Source organism: Cheilinus undulatus, linkage group 8 (assembly GCF_018320785.1).
Source record: "Cheilinus undulatus linkage group 8, ASM1832078v1, whole genome shotgun sequence".
NCBI lineage: Eukaryota > Metazoa > Chordata > Actinopteri > Labriformes > Labridae > Cheilinus > Cheilinus undulatus.
In genome coordinates, this window is record NC_054872.1 from 19,441,461 (window position 1) to 19,462,908 (window position 21,448).

At 39.4% G+C, this 21,448-nt stretch overlaps 1 protein-coding gene across 1 annotated transcript; it reads right to left on the reverse strand.

Annotated features, from left to right (window-relative positions):
- Nucleotides 1-931: 931 nt before the first annotated feature.
- On the reverse strand, nt 932-20,832 carry LOC121513726 (terminal nucleotidyltransferase 4A-like). The gene is made up of 12 exons (XM_041793663.1): nt 19,905-20,832; nt 18,229-18,352; nt 15,088-15,134; nt 11,012-11,132; nt 10,767-10,874; nt 10,558-10,686; nt 6,743-6,956; nt 6,193-6,319; nt 5,905-6,008; nt 5,612-5,796; nt 5,277-5,414; nt 932-3,317 (listed from the first exon to the last, which is right to left on the reverse strand). Exons 1-12 carry the CDS (start codon nt 20,594-20,596, stop codon nt 2,877-2,879), a joined length of 2,430 nt encoding a protein of 809 aa, XP_041649597.1. The 5' UTR covers nt 20,597-20,832; the 3' UTR covers nt 932-2,876.
- Nucleotides 20,833-21,448: the final 616 nt, after the last annotated feature.

A 21,448-nucleotide genomic window follows, 5' to 3' on the forward strand; every position in this document is an offset into this window, starting at 1 on the left:
TTATTTTCTTGCGTAAATCTGGCACCAAATCATGGTACTACGTTCTATGCACTCTGCTAAACCTGGGGTCGCTTCTTTTTAAAGCTCAGAGGCAGAATTGCTACAACTGCATTGTGTTTTGACTGATTTACCCACGGTGGAGAAATGTCATGGATTTTGAATATCCGGCGAAAACTACATTACATTTTTGTCTAGTTTTAGTCATCTTGACGAAAACTAAACTTACTCTGTGCCAGTTTTAGTCATCACAGATCTATTTTTGTTAGTCTTAGTCTAGTTTTTGTCATGGAAAAAAAGGCGGTAGACGAAACTTTTTGAGTCATAGTTTTAGTCAACTACATTAATGCTGGGTGGCTGCAGATACACTGACTCCAGCCTCGGTCCACTCCTTGTGAAGCTCGCCCAAGTTCTTGAATCTGCTTTGTTTGACAGTTCTCTAAAGGCTGCGCTCATTCCTGTTGCTTGTGTACCTTTTCTTACCACACTTTTCCCTTCCAGTCAACTTTTCATAAACATGCTTTGATTGAGCCTCTGAGAACAGCCTGTCCTTTCAGCAATGACCTTCTGTGGCTTACCCTCATTGTCTTCTGGGCATTTCTCAAGTCAGCAGTCTTCCTCATGATTGTAGTAGCACGTAGGGAACCAGAGTGAGAGAAAACCTTTGCAAATTAGACTTTTCCACAATATTCTAATGTTTTGAGAGAGTCGATTTTTGATTTTCATGAGCTGTAAGCCACAATCAGCAAGTTTAAAACAGTCTTGAAATATTTCACTTTGCATGAGATGAATCTAGAACATATGGAAATTTAACTTTCTGAAGGAAATCACACGAAAAATTAACTTTCACAATATTCTTATTTTTGACCTGTACCTGTAATTTTCCCCACTAAAAAGGACATTATAAAAGAAAAATTGCAGACACTTAACAGAGTGAGGTTTTAAAATGTTTATTAAAAAAATAGAAAAACTTACATAAAAAAACAAGGTATACATCTATATGTCAGTCATTTACACATAACCCATCCTTAATGACGTACATGAGCATGGGGTTTGGTTTGTGTCAATATGATGCAACAACCCAACGATTATCCTCTGGACGGCTTAAAGCCGCACTGCAAACACAAGGGATAGCCCTGTAACAACATCATGTTATCATCAGTCTGGTTTGCAAGGGAGTCTAATACTGACAGACTTCTGAAATGTAGGACTTCATGAAATTTTGGTTTTGTTCATGGCTCTACCAAAACTCATTTACATTCCACGCTCTGTTATGGATTGCTGTGTAAATTCAGCTTCAAAACCTTGTCTTGTCTTTAAATAGAGGAAATGAAAATCTCTTGTACAACCGGTTTATAACTCTCACTTTAACTTAAGAAAAAAAAAAAATAGATGTGACATGCTGACATTCGTTTACTGCAGTAGGAGCCTACTCCTGGAGCATTCACCTAGAAGCTGCTTGTAGAAAATAAAAGCCAAGTAAAACCTGGCAGTGCTCACAGAAACAAATACACAAAGCTGGCTACGTATAGGAAGAAGGGCAAATTTGGTCATTTAAGAAGGCAGTTAAACCTGTTGCTTCAACAGAATCCAAAGGAGATAAGGCAAAAACACAAGCACTTTGCTGGTAATAAGTAGCACCAACTATTATTGAAATGATGTGGACTAAAAAACGGCTTAAAGATGCATTCCTCCGTGTCTGACAGGAGAAACTACACCCTATAACTACTGAAAATAACACTGTTTTGAAAGGAGAACAAGGTGGAAAAACATTTGGACAGGCAGTTGGCAAAAATTCAAGTGATCATATTGCAATGGTAAATTAAGCATGAGAAAAATGTTGGCATCATAGGATTTTTGGCACATTTCTCATGTTGCAATACCACAGCGCCCTTTTCTGCTGGAAAGCTGTACACACAAACACATTCCTTCAAAGGCCCTTAAATCCATCTATTGCACTGATCAATGTAGTCTAGAAATTAAAAAAAGCAAACTTATCCTAGGGAGAACCCCTAAAATAAACCTAAAAATGTGAAATAAATTAAATAAAAGCAAGTCATTATTGCACATGAACGCAACAAACATAAAATAAGGTGGTAATGTTTATGAAAACAAAGTAGTGCCAATGTGAACAAGAAAAAATATCCCTCAGTGACAAAAACAAGAGAACAAAAGAAAATGACCAACACACAAAAAGTAACACTGGGTACATTCAAACAAGTCATCACAGTTTAAGCACTTGAGACAAGGTCCGTTTTGTGCCATCACACCGAAAACATGGAGTCAGCGTTGCGCTGCATAGGTAGAAAGGTAGTGCTTCGCTTCAGTCCAGAGTACAATTTGTAGGTGATCGTCCAAGCTGTAAGAGCTCTGAATCAAAGAGCGTAGCCAGAAAGGAGTTGCATGAGCCTAAAACCTGATGGAAACAGCCCAGGGAGGGTCAAATCTTCAAGACAGACCAGGTTTGATTAACCAGTTCAGTGCTATGGCACATCATGTTGACTTCAAGATGTTTTTTATGTATGAAGTTGATATTCTTTACGCATCCAGCCAGAGTCTTTAAGAGGACGCTGCTGAACAGATCCAGTTAGGGGACTCGGTTCTTCCTCCATGAAGCCAGAGTTTGTGCTGGTCTGCATCAAATGTAGAGGAAAGGCTTCCAAATTCAGTCAGACTGAATGTGATGCAGTTTTAGGTTGTTTAAAGTCTAACCTCTCCTGAACAGAGCTAGCGCAGAAATGCAACTTCCACACCCTGCACAACAACTGTCATCGACTTCTGGATTCCAAGATGAAGTGGGTGTCTTTGGAGAACAGGCGTCTTAAGTCTCATTCACAGCTTCTCAAAATTCAATGCCAGTCTTGTCAAGTGTCCATCATTCACCTGCTCTGGTTGAGAACAGGAGGATCGTCCCTCTTCCTGCGCCTCCATGTGTTCTGGTTGTACTGCTGGTTCCTGAAACCCGCCCCAGAATTGTGACCCTGCTGAGCGAACTGCCGCTGGGGACTGAAGTTACCTTGAGAGTGGTTTTGACCTCGGGGGCCACCTTGGTTGTGCTTAAAGCCAGTTTTGTGTGGCTCTAGGGAGCCGTGGGAGTTGGATCTTGTGGTGTAAGCGTGGCTCTGCTGTCCTCCAACCTGAGGATGGTGAAGTTGGTGGAGGGGGCTGGGAAGAGGGCTTGGGGAGTTGGTGTGCTGGGAGACTTGTGCAGGTTGGGGCGCGTGACGGTGCACGCCGCTGATGGAGGGCGGGTTCTCGCGGTAAAATTGGCAATCAGGGAGTGAGGCGATGGCCAGGTTCTCTGGGAGCGGCATCTGGACCTAGAAAAACAAAAGAGACATATTGTATATCAAAGGACCCTGCTGAAGGGAGGCTTTCTACTAGTTGAACATAAAATGGGAATTGTGACATTCACTCCTCACTGTAGACTCTAATTAAAAAATACATCATACATTTATATCACAGTTTAGCTATTCCCTACTCCAATGTACCACAGTCCACTTTGAAATACAATCACTCCTGGGCCTACTCACACCTTAGAAAAGGGTATTGTTTCAAGTTTTTTTAAGAAAAAAATTTCCATATCTAATTAAGTCTTCAGCATGCTTAGAAATCGCAATGGAGCAATAATATAAACAGAAAGGGCATATGGACGCATCTGCCCATCATGCATTGTGCAGGACTGATTGCAAAGTTTAGTTCAGTGATTGCAAAATTGGGGATGGGGGGGTGGGTGGAGGAGACTTAAATGTATGCCGTTTTGCACAGTTACCAGAGCACAAGTTTTGTGAGAGAACTGCTAGTAAACGTCATCATGAATCCCAAATACAATGTGTTTCAATGACTAGTTCATTTATGATCCTTTTAAAACCAAGGTGGGTGTCCTACAAGGCTCCATTCTAGGACAGATACTCTTCTGCCTCTACATAAAAAATAAACAAGCTACCAGACAGCTGTGAAAAAGTATGCTGCCCAATGTATGTGGAAGATGTAATATCCATGTTACCTTGAACTTTGAAATTAAAATTTGTAGCACATATCAGAAAAGCATCCAAGATCATCAAGACTAACTTAAACTACTTTTGACTTATAAGAACTTGATTACCAATAAAGGCTGCCCCACTGGTCATGTATGCTGTGATTTTATTATGCTTTTCATAGTGTGTTACTCTCTGGGATCAGACCACCCAATCTGCAATGAAAACAGCTATCTTTATACAAACCTTAAAGACTCTGGAGCCAATGAATGGCACCATTTGAAGACTCGAGAAAAGTATAAATTATTAAGCTCTGAAGATTTCATTAATTTCTTGTCTATTCAGCTAGCTTTTAAATGTGTGAATGATCTTGTCCCAGAACTGCTCAGTCAAAGGATTCAAAATTGCGCTTGCAAAGGAGCCATTTTAAGAGGTGCAGTTACAGCCAGCTTAGACTACATGAATTTAGCAGACTTAGCTAAAACTAACGTAGCTATATAGATCTAATGTATCTGAATAGCTTACATAGCTGCTTTTCCTAGCTTAGCTTTAGCTACATCAGCAACAAAAGTGTTAGCTACCTAGCCATGTATCTATAGCTAAGTTGGCTTTAGTGAACATAGCTAAAGCCAACTTGTGAAGATAAAGCAGCTACACAAGATGAGTAGCTATGTTGTGAGCTTAGCTTTAGCTACGTTATCTTTGCAGTTTAAGTAATTTACAGTCAATGTTTTAGAATATTATCATGGACAAAAAGCTTTTTCCCTCGAAGTAAACTGTTTACTCTGCTTTATTAAAATATTTTTAATTAGGTTTTGCAGGTCAGGTTTTTGAATTTTAGTTTTGGTATCCTAATCCTTACCTTAACCCTTACCATGACTGGAAGTTTAATTTATTTTAATTCACAAGTTCTAGAGTGTATTTTTGTTCTGAGATAAACGGCGTCCCAGATGAATGGTCTGTAAGAGTGGCCGTCAGAGAAGAAAGGTCTGCAGCAAAACTGTCTTGAGTATAGAGGATGTTTTTACAGCAAGATATAAGTTTGTGCAGTTTTATCTGCAGTTTTGACCATAACTGAAGGGATCTTAACTGTGATACAGTGCTGTATTGCAATGACATGCATCCATGTCACTGAATGTTAAAAAGGCCAAACAGCATCATTGCAACTTTTTTCCACCGCATATTGTTAAAAACCAGGAGGACATCATGTGGCCAATGCTCCAGGGGAACTGCTCCAGTGTAAATTTCAGTAAATCTTCATTTTTTCCATCAAACTTTAAAATCAAAATATAGCAGGGCTACCTGAGGCGTAGTGTGGATAAAGCCTGCCTGCTGTGTGGCCCTCAGGTCAGCAGTCATCTGGATTACTGATTGGACTGAGGCCAGAGTGAGAGGGTGGAGCTGGATAGCAGTGTTACTGCTGGGTGGAGAATCAGATTCCTGCAAAAAGGTAAATTTTATGTATTTAAATGGATAGAAAAATACTTCATTAGTTTAACAAAGGCAAATGACTGTAGTGTCAATTTAAGTTATCTACTGTGAGTACGTGTCAATCAATTCAATACATCCTTGACTTCTTAACATTATTTCTACCACTGATGGTAAATAAAAGGACAAAAATGATCCTGTGTGCTTACTATGTCACTCCCTGAGGAGGAGGAGAGTGAGCATGCAGATGACGACGATGAGTGGTGCTGAGGGCTAGGGAGGAAGACTGGAGAAGGTGAGGGGGAGTCGGCACTGAGGGGGGAGGATGTGTCCCTCTGATCCTCCACAGAAACCAGCATCAGCCTGGAAAAGTCCTGCCCACAGGTATCCACATCTAGGAAACAAGCTACTGTTAAATAAGAAAGATTCAAACTGATTTCAGAGCATTAGGAATCAATGGCAATTCAACCAATGTTGTGGGAAGCTGAGGCCACAAAGTTACCCTGATTCTCAAGCTTGGCGTACTGCCTCAGTCCCCACTTCTTGATGGTCCAGTCCCTGTAGGCCAACACCTCTGGGCTCACTCTGATGATGCGGCCTAAGGTACTGCAACAAAGAAAGGGTAATGTGGGTGTGCTGTCAGTGCAAAAATGAAGCTTGGACAATGTCATACCCTTTGTCCACTTTTAACACAAGTTGTCGTATTGAAACGTCTGTGCTGTGCTTTGGTCAAAACACAATATACGATTTTGTCCCCTTTAAAAAAAACAATATTATGGAGGAAACCTACCTGTCATACTCTTTGTTGGGGTAAGCGCGTGCAAGAGGAGACACACCATGACTCAGGACCATGTAGGCAAAGTCAAACACCTGTTTCACCTGCAGGACACCGTATGAGCTCCTGCCCACATCGTTACCTATAAAGATCATAACATGACAGCAGCAAGAAAATCAGTATTGATAATACAATGTGTACTTCTCTAGTATAAAAATCCAGTGAAATGTGCACCATTACCAGCCATGTGGGTATAAAAATGCTGGATCTTTTCAATTATAGAGGGGATATGCAAGATAAATCAAAACTTCACAAACTAAGGACATAAGAAGAGAAGGTCAATCTGGAAGAATCTGGCAGGACTTGACTCAGAAAAGTAACAGCAGCAATAATACCAGCAGATTCTGAAATGACATTGATTGCATCCTCTTTTTTAAACAATGCACCCTGTAAACAGTTTTTATACAGCTTCTACTTTAAAGCCATATCCATATTACTAACATGATTGGGTAGCTTCTACAATGTCAATCTCCCTCATACTAACAGTTCAGATGCACAATCTGACCTGGCTGTATTGGATCTTCTATACACAGCATGGAGGGTCTGTTCCCACTCCCCATGGCTTTAAGCATTTCCTCCTTGGACAGGTAAGCTCCTCCGTTCTTCACCCTGATGCCAGTCTTCATGTAGTTGAAATCACGGCCGTACAGCTCGAAGAACTCGATGAGCAGGATGCCCAGGTTGATGTTGGTGCGTCTTGTGTCGATCCGAGGGTGTAACTGTTGAACAGGACAGGTTAAACTTGTTATCTATACTCACTAAATATGTCTATTAAAACATTTCAAAGAGATCACATTTCTGTAAAGTTTAGTTAGCCTATCAAGGACTTTTAGTCAAACATCTGAAAGAAGGATCATTGCATTCCAGCAAAATCAGACTGCTCAACGTCTAATTTTAAATAGACTTTCATGTTTTCTCCCTATAAATCATGGCTCATTGCCTATATTGATGTAAATAATGCATTACTGTTAATGCAGTTCTAATTAGGGCTGAACAATTTGGGAAAATAATCTAACTGTGATTTTTTTTCCCCAATATCGGGATTATGATTTGCTATTTGATTATTCCTTAAGTTCCTCATCTCATGTATTTTCCAACAAACAGAAGCAATAACTTACTCTATATTATAACCAACACAATATTAGATAATACTAGGGCTGAACAATCTTGAAAAAATATCTAATTGTGATGATTTTGACTTGTTTTGCAAATTGGATATGAATTGTTGTATTAAAAAGATTGTTCACTTTTTAGTCATCTTCATATTTTATCCAAAAAATATACAAATTGAAGAAAGATTTTTTGTAGACTTTTCTAACAAAAGGGGTCTTAAATGATTGCATATGTAATGCATAACACCTCTGCTGCAAATAAAAGTTTTAAACTGGTATTTTGACACAAATTTCAGGTTAAAGAAATATTGCAACTTCTGCAGTTTGCAGCAGGCCATACTGCTATTTAATCTAATTTTCGATTAATTGCCCAGAGCTAGTTCTGATTATGCATCATGTACTTTAAATCAATCTGCATGAATAGATCACCCTGCTAATTTAGGGTGGACTATCTGAGTTTGCAGGTCCATTGTAACTGCTTTAGGGTCCTTTCATGCATATAGCCTGTTTGCTTTGTTCTTTTTCAGATGATATAATAATTATTGCTTTTTTTCCTTGGGCTGTTTTGTTTTCAAAGTACAAGAGCGTGAAGCAAGCAAAGCACACCAACAACAGGCTGTTCTTATGTCTTTACGTCACAGCCTGCTGTTCCAAACTGTGCACACTGCCATGCTCTTTTTTCCCCTCCAAGACACTAGTCAGCCAGTTAAGCCATAAACAAAATACGTCATAGATTGTCTTGGATCTGTGAGAAAACCAAATGCCTAAATCGACATTTGGGCAGATGAACATATTTGTCAAATATCTGACACCACACACCAAAACTGAGAATTTAACTTGTGAATCAGTGCCTGAACAAGAAGGGCTTTCAGTGCTCTGCCAGTGTTTTGGATTTGACCACGTTAGCTGATGTTCAGTGGTGTTCATTGTAAAAGTTGTTTTTTAGTTCTCGTTAAAGACACATCTGATGAGCCAGTTTTATATAATAAAGACACAATAAACAAAAGGGCGTTCATTGGGTACTCTTGCTGGTTTTAACATCTGTCAACTACGGCAATCACAGACAAAGGCAGCTAATGGTCACCAGTTAACACAGTCACTCTTTAAACCATAACACCTACAAAGTGCCCAAAAAGAAACTGACAGCAGTAAGTAAAAATAGAGAGTAGCTTGGCAAAGGTGGAGCTTCTAGTGATGAAAAGGACAAATTCCCCAGGTTCAATGAGCTGGACAAAACTCACTGAACTAAAAGAGGTGCTGAACCAGTCGATGTTGTAGAGTCCTATGATGTTCTGCTGATGAGACGGTGAGTAGTTAGCCTGTTACCATCCTTAAACTAGTTAACGCCATTCTTATACTAATTAGTGCCGAGCACCAAAAGTGGTGCAGAGATCCTATTGATTTGCAAATGACTATTATTTTATTAAACACTGCCCAGTACAGTTCCTGCTTACATTACTAACTGCTGGGGTGTGATGAGACAAGCAGTTATTTGTTGCTGGGTTGATTACATTCTCTTTGCAAACAAAAAGCATCAAGGTTTAGCTGAAAGCAAACCGAGACTAACTCTTCAAAGTTATCTTAGCTTGGTTGTTTTTTTTTTTTTCTGAAATAGAGTCCAGTGTTTTTGTGGTTACATTTGTCCAAATGACAGCAGGACCTTGTTCCAGAGCAACCTCTTCAAGAGATCCAGATGTGAAAGCAAACCTAGTTTCCTAATAGATTTTAATGTGATAAATGAGAACTTTCTAAGTGTGGCAGGATTTTTAAGACTGTTATTGGGGGGGCTTTTTGCCTTTATTCAGATAGGACAGCTGAAGAGAGACAGGATATATAGTGAAAGACAGTGGTGGGGGAAGACATACACCAAACAGTGTAAAGACCAGGAATTGTTCCCACGACCGGTATGTTGAGGACTCTAGCCTCTGTATTAGGGGTCAACTGATACTCTATTTTTATGAAAACTAATAACCCTTATTTAATTACAGTTAAAACAAAAATCTTTCAGTGGAATTTCTGTATCTGAATTGGTAAAGATAAAAAGTACAACAACCACAGGGGAGAGTTTTTAATCCCTGAAAAACTAGAAAAGCACTCAGAGACCACAGACCTCCGCCATTAGCCCTATTTTCCAATAGTGAAGAATCCTTTAAAAAAATTCCCGGATCCGTCCCCATGTGCCCCCCACCATGGCATTTGCCGATTTCTCCCTCCCCAGTGGGGTGGAAACACAGTGAGGCAAAGCATTGGCTTTGCTATGGGTGGAATGTCATGGCGGAAGCGTTGCCTGCCGGTGCCAACAGATGCACTGACAGTCTCACCCATGGTCTCACTGGACGACTGGAAGTCATGGCAGAGGGTGAATATTCCTCTATTCCTCCCAGCAATGTGAGCATTCTCGCTACAATTCGCTGTCTTTCTCACTGTTACACTTTGACTCGTCTCCTCGACCAGGCGTGTCTTTCAAACTCTATAAACTCCAAAACTTTGAATAGAAACACGCCCACAAACGCTGCTGGGATTGAAGTTACTCATGTCCGCCATCTCCTGGTGTAAAGTGGTAACAGCGCAGACCTCCGCCATTAGCCCTATCTCCCAATAGTAAAGAACCCTTTAAAAAATTCCTGGATCCAGGCGGTGGCTCTGATTACTCCCAAATCTAATCAGTTCTTCCTTATGCTATTTCTGACATTTCCTGAAAATTTTATCAAAATCTGTCCATAACTTTTTGAGTTATGTTGCTAACCAACTAACTAACTAAAAAACCCTGATGATCACATAACCTCCTTGACGGAGGTAACAACCTTTTTTGACATTCTTCTTTTGGGCTATTGTTTCTATCTAAAAGACTAATTTATTCTGAGCCACTGAACTGACTGATTTCTTCAACTCCAGTGGGTTAATCAGTAGGCTATTAAAACTGAATGTAATTTGCTCAGATACTGATGATTATATAAGACTTAAACTATGATATTTCTTGCATAATTTCAGTTTTCCAATCAAATGTTTTATGTACATGACTTGCATATTAAGAAAAAGTAAAAATTCCATCTCAGTTTAAGTAGCATGACATTAATGAGCATGGATTAAGGAACAAATATGAGGAAGAAGCCAATCATACTGTCCTAACAGATTTTTAAATTGTGCCTTGTATTAACATGAAAGCCTTTACTAACAAAACACACATCATGAATAGACAGGTTAATACCTGCAGAAAGCTGATGGCCATTAGTATTAGGCTGTATGAGCTGATTCCTCCAGTGAACACTTCATTCAGATCCCTCTGCAGAAGGAACTGCTTCAGGACGAAGATCAGAGGAGGCAGAACTGTGTACTTCTACAAGACAGAAAAATATTCATAAGAAACACACAAAAATGGCACATCTGTGACGAGAAACTCCAGTTTTTAGAACTTGCCTTAAGATAGCTTTTGATGAACTGTGCTGCTTTCACAGCAGTCTCCACATTAAAGCTGATGTCCACCTTCACCTCTGTCTCATGGTCAGTGAGTTTAATAATTGGCACCTGAAGACAGGTAAAAAAAAAACCCCATCTCTGAATCATTGGGAAGTATTTGGTGATTCTCTCAGATTAATGGTTTAAGTTTTCAATCATAAGGACACAATGTAAAAAAACTCCACGCTGCACTTCTTTGGACTTACTGTAGCTTTGTCAAGGACCTTGATGGGATACGGGCCAGCCACGTTGTGTTTCTTCAGGGCTTGTTCCAGTTCCTGAAGAGGGGGGTGGTCCCACTTTCCAAACACCACCAGGTCAATGTCACTGAGAAAATTAAATAAATACAGAAATCTAAAGAGCATGGTACCTTTAAAATACTTAAAAGCCCTTTCAAAGGTAGCACTGTCCTATATAACTGCATTTCCACTAGGTAATCTGGTTGGAAAAAGTAGTTTGGTATGATAAACCTCAAAACAGTTTGTGTTTTCACGGACACCTGTACCATCACTTAGTGGGTGGACCGTATGCATGAGACGTCACAGGCAGCACAAGTCTCTGCTGTTCTAGCCACTGAGTGGCAAAAATCAGTAGGAAGAAAGCAGGAAATTTCTGCTGAAAAGTGCTATCAGTTTAATAACATGTTAATGTTGTTCAGTGCAGACCCTCAGCTGATGGAATATGTTAATAGAAAGGTTTTGAGCCATAACAGCACGTTAATAAAGACACTAGATGAAGTTGGGCTATTACAGTAGCTTAATAAGTAAGAATAAAAGCCAAGCCTCCCTCCATTCTCCTTCCTCTTACCTTAAAAGAACATTAACATTCAAATTTGATGAGATCAACCATACAGTAAAATACCAAAGGTGGAGTAGTACTTGACCACAGATTGTTTTATAGCTGCACATACAGGCCCACGGTGTCTGATACGGTGATACGGAACGTGCATGTCGTGCTACATGACAGTGCGTGAAACATGGCAAAAGCAATGACGGCCTTCTGTGTGCCGTCTCCCATGCATACTCGAAGGTGCATGAAGGTGTCTCCAGCATTGGAGATGTGGGTGTCACTGGGCTGTTAGAGAGCCGTTTACAGTGAAATGCCCATTAAACTTGGTTGCTCAGTTAGTTAGTCCTGTTTAAAGCAGAATCAGGAGAACTACTTCAGTTGAAGTTTTATTTCTTTTGTTCATCTTGAGTCTAAAAAATGTAAAATCATAGTTAAGCTCTGAACTATAGCTAGATTTTTTGTATTTAAGAATCTGTCTTTTTGTTGTTGTTGTTGTTGTTATTTAAAGCACTTTGTCAGGAGTATCTCAGGGAGCCATCATGCCAACTGGCTGAGTAATTAGGAGAATCAGTCTAAATTTATAAGCTATTTCTTTTTTGCACTGTGGAGCTCAGTGTCAGCAGGTTATTTTTGCTGCTTTTTATAGCCCTCAAACATGCAGATGACTTTGGCTGTACTGTTAAAAATACATGTAGCATGTCATGCACATGTAACCCAAAGACAGTACTGTAAGTTTTTCATTAGTGTATGGCTGTATTTGTAAAAAAACAACAACAACAAAAAAAAAAAACATCTTTCATTTCTGATGAAAATCAAATGTTTTGTCAGTTTCCAAAAAAATAGACTACCAATATTCAAATATATACATATATAGTCCAGGATAAACTTGGTGTTCTTTACAGTGGAAAAAATGTAATTAAATATTGGTATCAGTCAAAACGAGTTTTAAAATATCGGCATATCGGATAATGGCAAAAATCCAATATCCTGCATCCCTAGTTATTTCCATGAATGATACATGAAGTGAAGATTTCTTACACTATCATATGATGATGATACAAAGGTTGAGTTGTACCCTGTCATTTTGTCACATTAAAAATAAAGGGAAAGTTTAACAGGTGTTAAAACAGAACCAGACAAAGGAAGACAGCTGGGCTACATTGATCTCATTTTACACACACAGAATTTTTGCCAACAGATTCAGGGACCACTAAGCAATCTTTAAACAGATGACCTACAGTAAATAAAAGCAAATTAATCACCGAAATACAGAAAAACAGCTGATCTAAAGCATCACAATTACAAAACCACGTTTCACATCAACCAATGATGGTCCAGGCTGATGTGTGCCTTCAGGCTCTGTTTTGTATACATGAAATCAGGTCTATATAAACGTCAGAAAACAGTATGGATCTCTGTTGAGTCCAAAAATTCCCTAATCTAAGCAGATATTTATCCGTTTTTCTCCTGTTTTCACCCACTCCACAGAGAGCAGACTCTTGGACACTTTCCAACTTTTATGGAAACATAAACAAAACACTTACTGTGCTGAAACAAACTAAACTGGACCGCTCAGTGGAAATGACCCATTTGTCTACTCAGAATTAGTGGTGATTTGATCTAAAACTATAACAAAAGATGTTCGTTGGCACACTTTCTCCATGAGAAAGACTAGACTGAGACAAGCCAAAAATAGATCTTTGATGACTAAAACGGACAAAAAGTATGTTCCATTAAAAAAAAAAAAAAAAAGTCTAAAATATAATTTGTCAAAATGCAATACATCTATAGCTCTTCTGCCTCTAACCTGTAGAAAGCAGGGATCTCAGGTAACACATAGTTTGGTACTAGATTTAGGCAAGAGAATAAATGCTTGAACTAAAACTAAGGGCTAAAAGGTGAGGACTTTTTATGGACTAAAACTGACCCTAAACGTTTTTACGTTTTTGTAGACTAAAACTAGACTAAACCTAAAGGGAATAAATGGCTAAAATGTGACTAAAACTACAAAAAATGTATTTTAATCTAAAGACTAATACTGAGACTAAAATGAAAAATACCTGTCAAAATGAACACTGTTAAGAGGCCTTACCAATCATTCATGGAATAAGAGAGGGTTTTCATAGCTATTCTTTGTAGTAACATCTGCTTTGGGCATTCAGATACCCCCCCAAAAATGACTACTTACTATGTGTGTCAACTCTATGCACTTGCAATACATCCTGAGTGACGACCAGCTTAGAATTCTAACTTGTCCATCTCTCATGCAAATAACAACCCACACATTTACTTGATGTAGGTATGCCTGCATGGGGAAGCTGCTAATAATAATTTTAAAAAATGGGGCAGATTAGCCACAAGCTTAGAGTCTAGTAGTGAATCTTTAACAGCTTTTCTCCCTCATTTTGTCATTAACATACTTCTATTTCATCTTTCCTGACTGCCAGAGGTGATGCTTCAAGCACTGGATAACAAATTGTGCATGCGCAGCTCAAGGAGCTATACCAACAAAGTCACATGCGGCACCTGCTGACCGGAGAGTCTGTATCTTCCAGTGTCATCAGGGAATCAGTTCCCACTGAATCTTCTCGCAAGATCACAAGAATTGGCTTGGCTGAATTGGCTGACTAAGTGGTGGTCATCCAGGATTCACAGAACCATGGTTACATACGTAACTTTACGTTCAAAGGGATGCAGTAGTATACTATTCATCAAACCCTGTGAGGCCCTGGTTAGATCGAGATGACAACTCAAATAGAGACGAAGTATGAGCCAGAAGTGATGTGTCTAAGGGCTGGTTTCCTTTTTCTGTTTTTGTTTGTTAAATAGACATTAAAAGTCAGAGGGCTGTTTGGAAGATTAAAGACCAGCACTTATTGCTGAATGGGATATAAAAGCCAAAAACAGATGTTAATCCTAGTTAATTGAATGTAAAAACAGGGTCTAAGCTGTCACACAGTTTGATACTTAAGAAGTCTGACTTTATAGAATATAAGGTGACTATTACTATAGGTTTATATGAGGAAACATTTTTTGCTTCTTTAATTTATCTAAATGAGATTAACCCAGTTTAAAACATTAGTATTGGGTTCAGTGGTGTGACAGAGAAAATGAGATATACAGTTACACAATCTCCTAATGAGTCTGCTGACATTATGTAGTTTTTGTTTTGTCTTTTCACAGTATATGTTGAAAGTCACTTTTTTCCAAAATGGTTCAGCTCTAAAACCTTGTAATCCTCTTAACAAGCCTTTAGACATACTGTAAACACAGACACCATGACTGTAATAACTTCTAAATAAAAGTCACTGGATTGTCGTTATGCTACCGCACAGTTACATGATGTACACTTCATCCTACTGAAGCCATGACAAAAATGAACACAAACATGCCCCAACACAGAAAGAGCTCCCTGAAACTGACATGTTAATGAGGCATTTAACAGAGGCCCATGTAAAGGTCAGGCTGTGTGAGGTACAGACATAAAATGTACCTTGTTGGAAGATAAAGTCCTGTGCTGAAGCTGCCAAATATCTCCACCTGCAAGGAACAGTAAGAGAAATGATTACATGCCTGATTAAAGACATAATTCATCATCCCTACAATAATCATTTTAACCTTTTTCATTCATCGGCAATGTTGCAACAGGGTTTTAGCAACACTTCTTCACTACTGACTTCTGTTATTTCTTCTACAGTGTTATTTAAGATGCTAATGGAAACAAAATAAAGACCTCAAAAACTGCCAACTCAACTTAAATGATACACCAAAGATATAGAAAGGCAAGAGGGGATAAAGGTCTAAAAAACAGTTTCCCTCAGCTAAATGGGCATGAAAATCAGATCTCCAGACCCCCATTCATTTCTGAGAGGGTGAGAGGAGGCCTAATTTTCCAGTACGCAGCATTTGCAGTTTTAGAAGTAGTTACATGAACAGTGGATATGTTAGCTGTGTTACAGTGTTCATAGAGGATGAGCTTTTTTTCCTGTACGTGCTAAGTTGAGTTGGCTGTATTAAATGTTTGTAATCAGGTTGTGTAGGTCAGGTTAGTCACTTTTGGTGTAAAAAGGCTTTAAGGGGGACATATTATGCAAAAAAATCACTTTTTCAGGCTTTTCTAACAAAAATGTGTGTCCCTGGCTTGTCCACAATTCCCTCAAGTAGCAGAAAAATCCATTCCCTTCCCCCTCTCTTTCTCTACCTTTCAGAAAATGTGTGCTCAAACAAGCCGTTCTCAGATTTTACATCTAGTGACCTCACCAGGGGCCTTAGCACCCACCCCCAGGTTTGGTTGGCCCTCCCTCACTTGGAGGAAAGTTTCGCCCTCCTCTACTGATCCTCTCAGCTATCAGATGAGATGCTGGATAGCTCAGTGGGTTACCCTGCTGACCATGGTCTGGGAGGTTGATGGGTCGAATCCTAGTCAGGTCCTAAACTTCGGATAAAAGTGTTTGTAACATCAGGAGTGCTGCATCCATTTCCTGAGAGGGATGTGGTCAGGGGTGGAGTCAGACAGCCAATTACCATTTAAAGCCACAGACACAGAAACAGCTCATTCAGGGGGGTTTTAGACATGCAGAAATCCAGTACTGGAGTATTTTACAGCAATGAACTTCACAGACATGTTTTGGGGACCACTGAGAACAATATAAACTTGTCTTAGAGGGGTAAAATATGTCACCTTTAAGTTTGTAATAAGAAGTTTTACTATAGATTATTTTTTTGCCTAAGAGGGTTGGAATATGACTTTTTATTCTACCTGCTACTGTGGCTAGTTGATTCAAAAATCTACTGGCCAGAAATATTTTTACCCACCACTCTCTTTTTAACAAGAAACATTATTTAATAGGGTGTAATACAGTATTCAAGTTATAGGCTGTTTAATAAGAGTTTGTGCATAAATGATCCAAACTGTAGACAATTTGTCCTGTACGCGACCATGCAAACATTTGCTATGCAGGCATTATAAATAAACAGGCATTTTCCTACATAATGAGTGTCAGACTGTTCAATTGAAGATCTTGTGTGCCATTTCTGCAGTGTCATGCCAAAATTCAGGCTTTTTCAACAACTTTGGACATATGACAAGCAAGACATTGGTTCAAATACACAATTAGAAGATATACCAGTTGCAGTGGAGAACTACTCTCATACGATACTGAGGCCTTCTCCACATGGAGACAAAAAAAAACAATCCATTTCTGGTTCATTTAGAAAAGTTTTCCATATACACAGGATTGTTTCAATAAATGTCCGTGACCCCTTGAGTCAAACCATCCCAGCACACAGCTGACCATAAACATTTGACAGCAGCTCTGACACAGAGGAGGAGGAGAAGACGACCTCTTTCTTAATTTTTTTAACATGCAGTTTTACTTTTACCACATAAAGTACATTATGTTTGTCATAAAAACGCACATCAATTCCAAATATTGGTTATTGGTCACATGCACTACTAATAATCGACATCTTACAACCCTTGGTCTGCAGCTAGACTGGCCTGCAAAAATGTTGAATTCTGCACAAAGCTGCGAGAGGCATAACATGGAAGGAGTTTAAATGGCATTTTAGGCCATGTTTAGAATACACTTCTATTCAAGATATAGGTTATAGTTAGAACATGATGCATGAGTGTCTTCTGTATAGCAGGAGGACTTAAACTTAACAGACTGTCTTATACATGGTGCTTTTAATAAAGAATATCATTATTTTCATTTCTTGAATCAAAGTCTGTGACAAAAATAAACCATTTTCAATGCAACAGCTTGGAAAAATTATACAAATTGGTCTTTGGAGAGAAGATAAATTTCGTACTAAGAGAGAGGCCTGCTGGGACGTCGCTGGGCCATGATTAGCTCAAAATGTTTACACTGTAAACCAGAAGTGTAATTTGTTAGAGAAGTACACTGTGACAAACATTTTGGCAGCATACACTGGAAAATAAGTCACTCATGTTAGCATGTCTGTAAGACTAAAAATGACAGAACGAATGATTACATCTGCCTAACTGTTTTCTGTCATACAGTGTTGTCCAAAAGGTTTTATGTTTTGACAGCACAAATAGATAGTGCACTAACTTCAAGACAACAGGCACTATTTAAGAGCATTACAATAAGAAAATACAAGAAATAAAAACATTAGAAATCTCAGTCATACAATAACTACAAGACCGATGAAATATTAGTGTGTGTGTGAATATTTAACTCTGGATTTAGGTGTGATTTAAAGTGGTATTGCTGGTTGTTACTCTGTTTTATGAACAGCAACATCCAGAGTGTCAATGGAAAGATGCCCTTAATACAAATGTCCTGTCCAATCTAAGATCTAAGGTCAAAGGTGCCCCTGAAATTTGTGTCTCCATTTGCATTTCTATATGTGGAACCAGCCTGACCTGGCTCGACTTTATTCTGATTTGGTATTGGGCACTTTGCTTTCCATTTCAGAAGATCCATATATACCTCATTTCCTAAAATGACTGGCTATAGCAAGACGAGAAAAAAGGGCATTGAACAGGGCAAATGGCTAGAAAAAAAAAAAGGCCCTTGGCATGGTGATAACATATTGTGTAGACCAAAGTATAGTACTTGTTTCACAAACAGCTTGAGTTACCCTCTCCAAGCCTCTGCACACTCACCCGAGCTGTGGGCCACAGGTCCTTTATGACACTTTCTATTCTGTACACGACATCTCTTCTCATGGCCTCCTCCTCTGGTCGCGGTGACATGAAGTTGAAAAAGTCCACAATTTCCTCATGAAGACTATAAAGAAACAAGAGTAACAAGACAACTTATGACATAATGATATTAAATGGGAAAGTATAACTGGATGCATTTAAAATGCAGGATGGATAGGACTGAGTCAAGATTAAACAACACTTCTTCAAACAGACATAAACTTTGAAACACAATAAAATACCAGATTTATGGATCATTTAAGGCACCATTGAGAGTTTTTAGATGGTAATTAAACAGGCTGAAATTAATAATGTCGCCTCTAAATGAGGGAAACACAAAGGGAATGGGGGTCATCAGCTGGTAAAAGTTTGGGAACCTCCATCATATCTAAGTTGCTGGTAAAGGCACATGTACAGGACAAAAATCAGAAGAAACAAAAGGTACTATTTCGTCCACAGGGGGAGCCAGAATCAACACAAACTGAAATTCCTCACCAGAGCTTTAAAGATTTAAACTACAAGTGTGCATAGCAATGAAAAGAAAATGCTGACTGTTCTTATTCATATTTAAGAGAGGTGCTAGAAAAAATAAATTCCTGGCAGTATTCCACATATTAACTTCTATGATTCAGAATCAATCAAAATTAGATTTTAAACAAGAAAAATAACAGGATCTATTGTCTGTTACACGTAAAAGACTGGTGTTACAGTTTAACAAGTGATCATGTTAACTGGTGACCCCACGTCCAGTGTATAACAACAGATATCTTTTTAAAAATAAATATTTTTGGGCTTTCTATGCCTTTACTTCCAGAGAGGAGGACCTCTGAGAGAGTCAGAAGCAGGGAAAGGAGCTGCAGGACGGACTTGTACCATGGCTGTTTGCATACACAAGGCCCAAGCTAACCACTAGGTTATCTGTGCCCCCAAAGATATAAAAAACTTAAAAAAACCAAACAAAAACAGTTTGTTTAGTTTTTCATCAAATTCATATCTTCTTAGCATATATAACAAATAAAATACAGCGTTTAAATAATATTGTTAGAAAAGCAACTGCTGCCACTTTCAGCTGAAAAGTCATCAATTAACATGGTCGCTTATTAAAACATAACACTTGCTCTCCAAAAGGATCGTTAACAGTGAAGGCTTTAGATTTGGGATAGTTTTTTCCACTGACAAGTTTCTGAAAAAAAAAATTGTTTTCTGCTTAAGCCCATATTTTTTTATTCATAGCAAGTTATTTTGCAATTTAAGTCCAACTATTAGTCTTTTATAATAAGAATTAGATAATAAAAATGCATTCACTTGAGCACGTTTTACTAAGCTAATGTCAAATGATAATTTACAGCTTCTCAGACTGGAGTAGAGGCTGAAATGATCACTTCTTCATAAGAAATAGCGGATGAGTTGTGAACTGGAAATCTGAATCGAAAATCAATTTAGAATCAAATCGTGTGATACTTAGAGATTCCCATTTCTATTATTTATGTTGTGCTGGTCTAATTCAAGGTAGTAAATATGTACAAGATGTACTTTTTGGTTTTGACCGGCTGGGACACCCTTAAAGAACCTAAGACTGACTTTAAGAAATATTGAGTGTTTGGCTGAATATTAAAAATGGCTCCACATGTCCTCACCCATTGATTCCCGGGCTGTATCGCCTGGTTTTCCACAGACTACAGGTAGAGTCTACAAAGTGTCCATTACTGCCGAAGTAGAGGGGGTTGATGCCGTGGAAAGTGTTGGCCCTGTTCAGATGCCTCCTGCGGCCGGAGGAGTGTGACTGGTGGTGGTGGTGCTTATTCCCGTGCTGATTTTTCATCCCACTGGGGGTGTGGCTGAAGGGTTGTTGCATGCTGCGACAGTGTTGCTGAACAGCGTGAAAAGGCGGAGGGGGGTGTTGCCGCCGGAGATTGTTCTCGTTCAACTCGTGCTCGCCGTAGTGGAAAAAGCGGTGGGCCTCCTCTGCGACGTTTAAATTGTCGATGTGCAGAGAGGATCCGGAGGGAGAGGAGCTCTCGGCCTCCGAGTCCAGAGAGGAGGAGGACGGCGACAACGAGCCCTTCCTCCGGACACTTCCCCTCTCTCCGCCGTCTCGCTTCGCTAGTTTCCCAAACACACCTCCTGTTGGCGCTGCTACGTTTTTACAGTAGTCACCGTGAGTGTCCGTGGAGTTGCCATTGTGCGCTGCTAAGTTACGATGGTAGTGAAGGAGGTTGTCGATGCTAGAGTTTGCTCCAAATCCCTGAGAGGTTTCCCAAATGTGCATCCACAGGGAATTGGCAGGTCCCTTCTGCTCCGGTTGGATCCAAGCGGTCCTGGGATCCATGAGAGTCGAGTTTACCGAGACACCTCTGCACGGGAAAATGGCTGAGTAATTTGGCAAGATAAACACTTGGCACTGCAGGACACGAATATATCCTACCGCGTACGTTTACTCGCTATCCTCGAAGCAATTCATGTCTGGAAACTGGTTTGGTTTTTCAAGCAGCTTGCCTAACTCCACTCCCAGTGTAAGCCAGCCAACATGGCGCACCCAGCAGCACGGATCAGCGTCTACGCATGTCCGAGGGATTTAAATCTTTGAACACACCCCTTAGGAACCACACAGGCGTCAAGTCAGGTTTGCACAGGCCACATAAACCGGAAGTAAGTTTATTAAAAAAAAGATTCTCTCGATAAATGATATTGATATGAAACTCAATTTGCGCCACGTATGAAAGAAAATATTCGAATAAGGCATTTATAATGAGACTTCACGATTATGAGATAAAGTTTTGACCCTTTGTAACCCCTTTTCACCACTTGTTCTGCTATCTGCTATTTTTAACCCATTTTTGCCACTTTCTAAGCTCTTTTAACAGCTATTTCCTGCCCACTTAACTGTGCTCTTTTTTCCCCTTTTTAACACATTTTTTAAAACACTTTTAACCAGTTCTTACCAATTGTCACCCATTTTGCCTCTTTAACTCTTTTTATTTTACCACTTTTTGACCCCTTTTCACAACTTTTTTTGCTGCACAGCTTAACCTCACAATGGACCATGATTATGCTTATCTTCATGCCCCCCCCCACACCATTTAGCTGGGCCCCAGAAAGCTCTCCTCTTTATCCCCCCTTATGGGCAGGCTGAACCAAAATCGAGGCATTGCACTTTAGCAATATTTATGTATCATTTTAC

Coding starts and splice junctions, on each gene's coding strand:
- LOC121513726 (XM_041793663.1), bottom strand. CDS start 20,596: ATGGATCCCAGGACCGCTTGGATCCAACCGGAGCAGAAGGGACCTGCC. Junction 15,135..18,228: donor ACCTGTGGCCCACAGCTCGG/GTGAGTGTGCAG, acceptor TGTTCCTTGCAG/GTGGAGATATTTGGCAGCTT. Junction 10,687..10,766: donor TCATCAAAAGCTATCTTAAG/GCAAGTTCTAAA, acceptor TCTGTCTTGTAG/AAGTACACAGTTCTGCCTCC.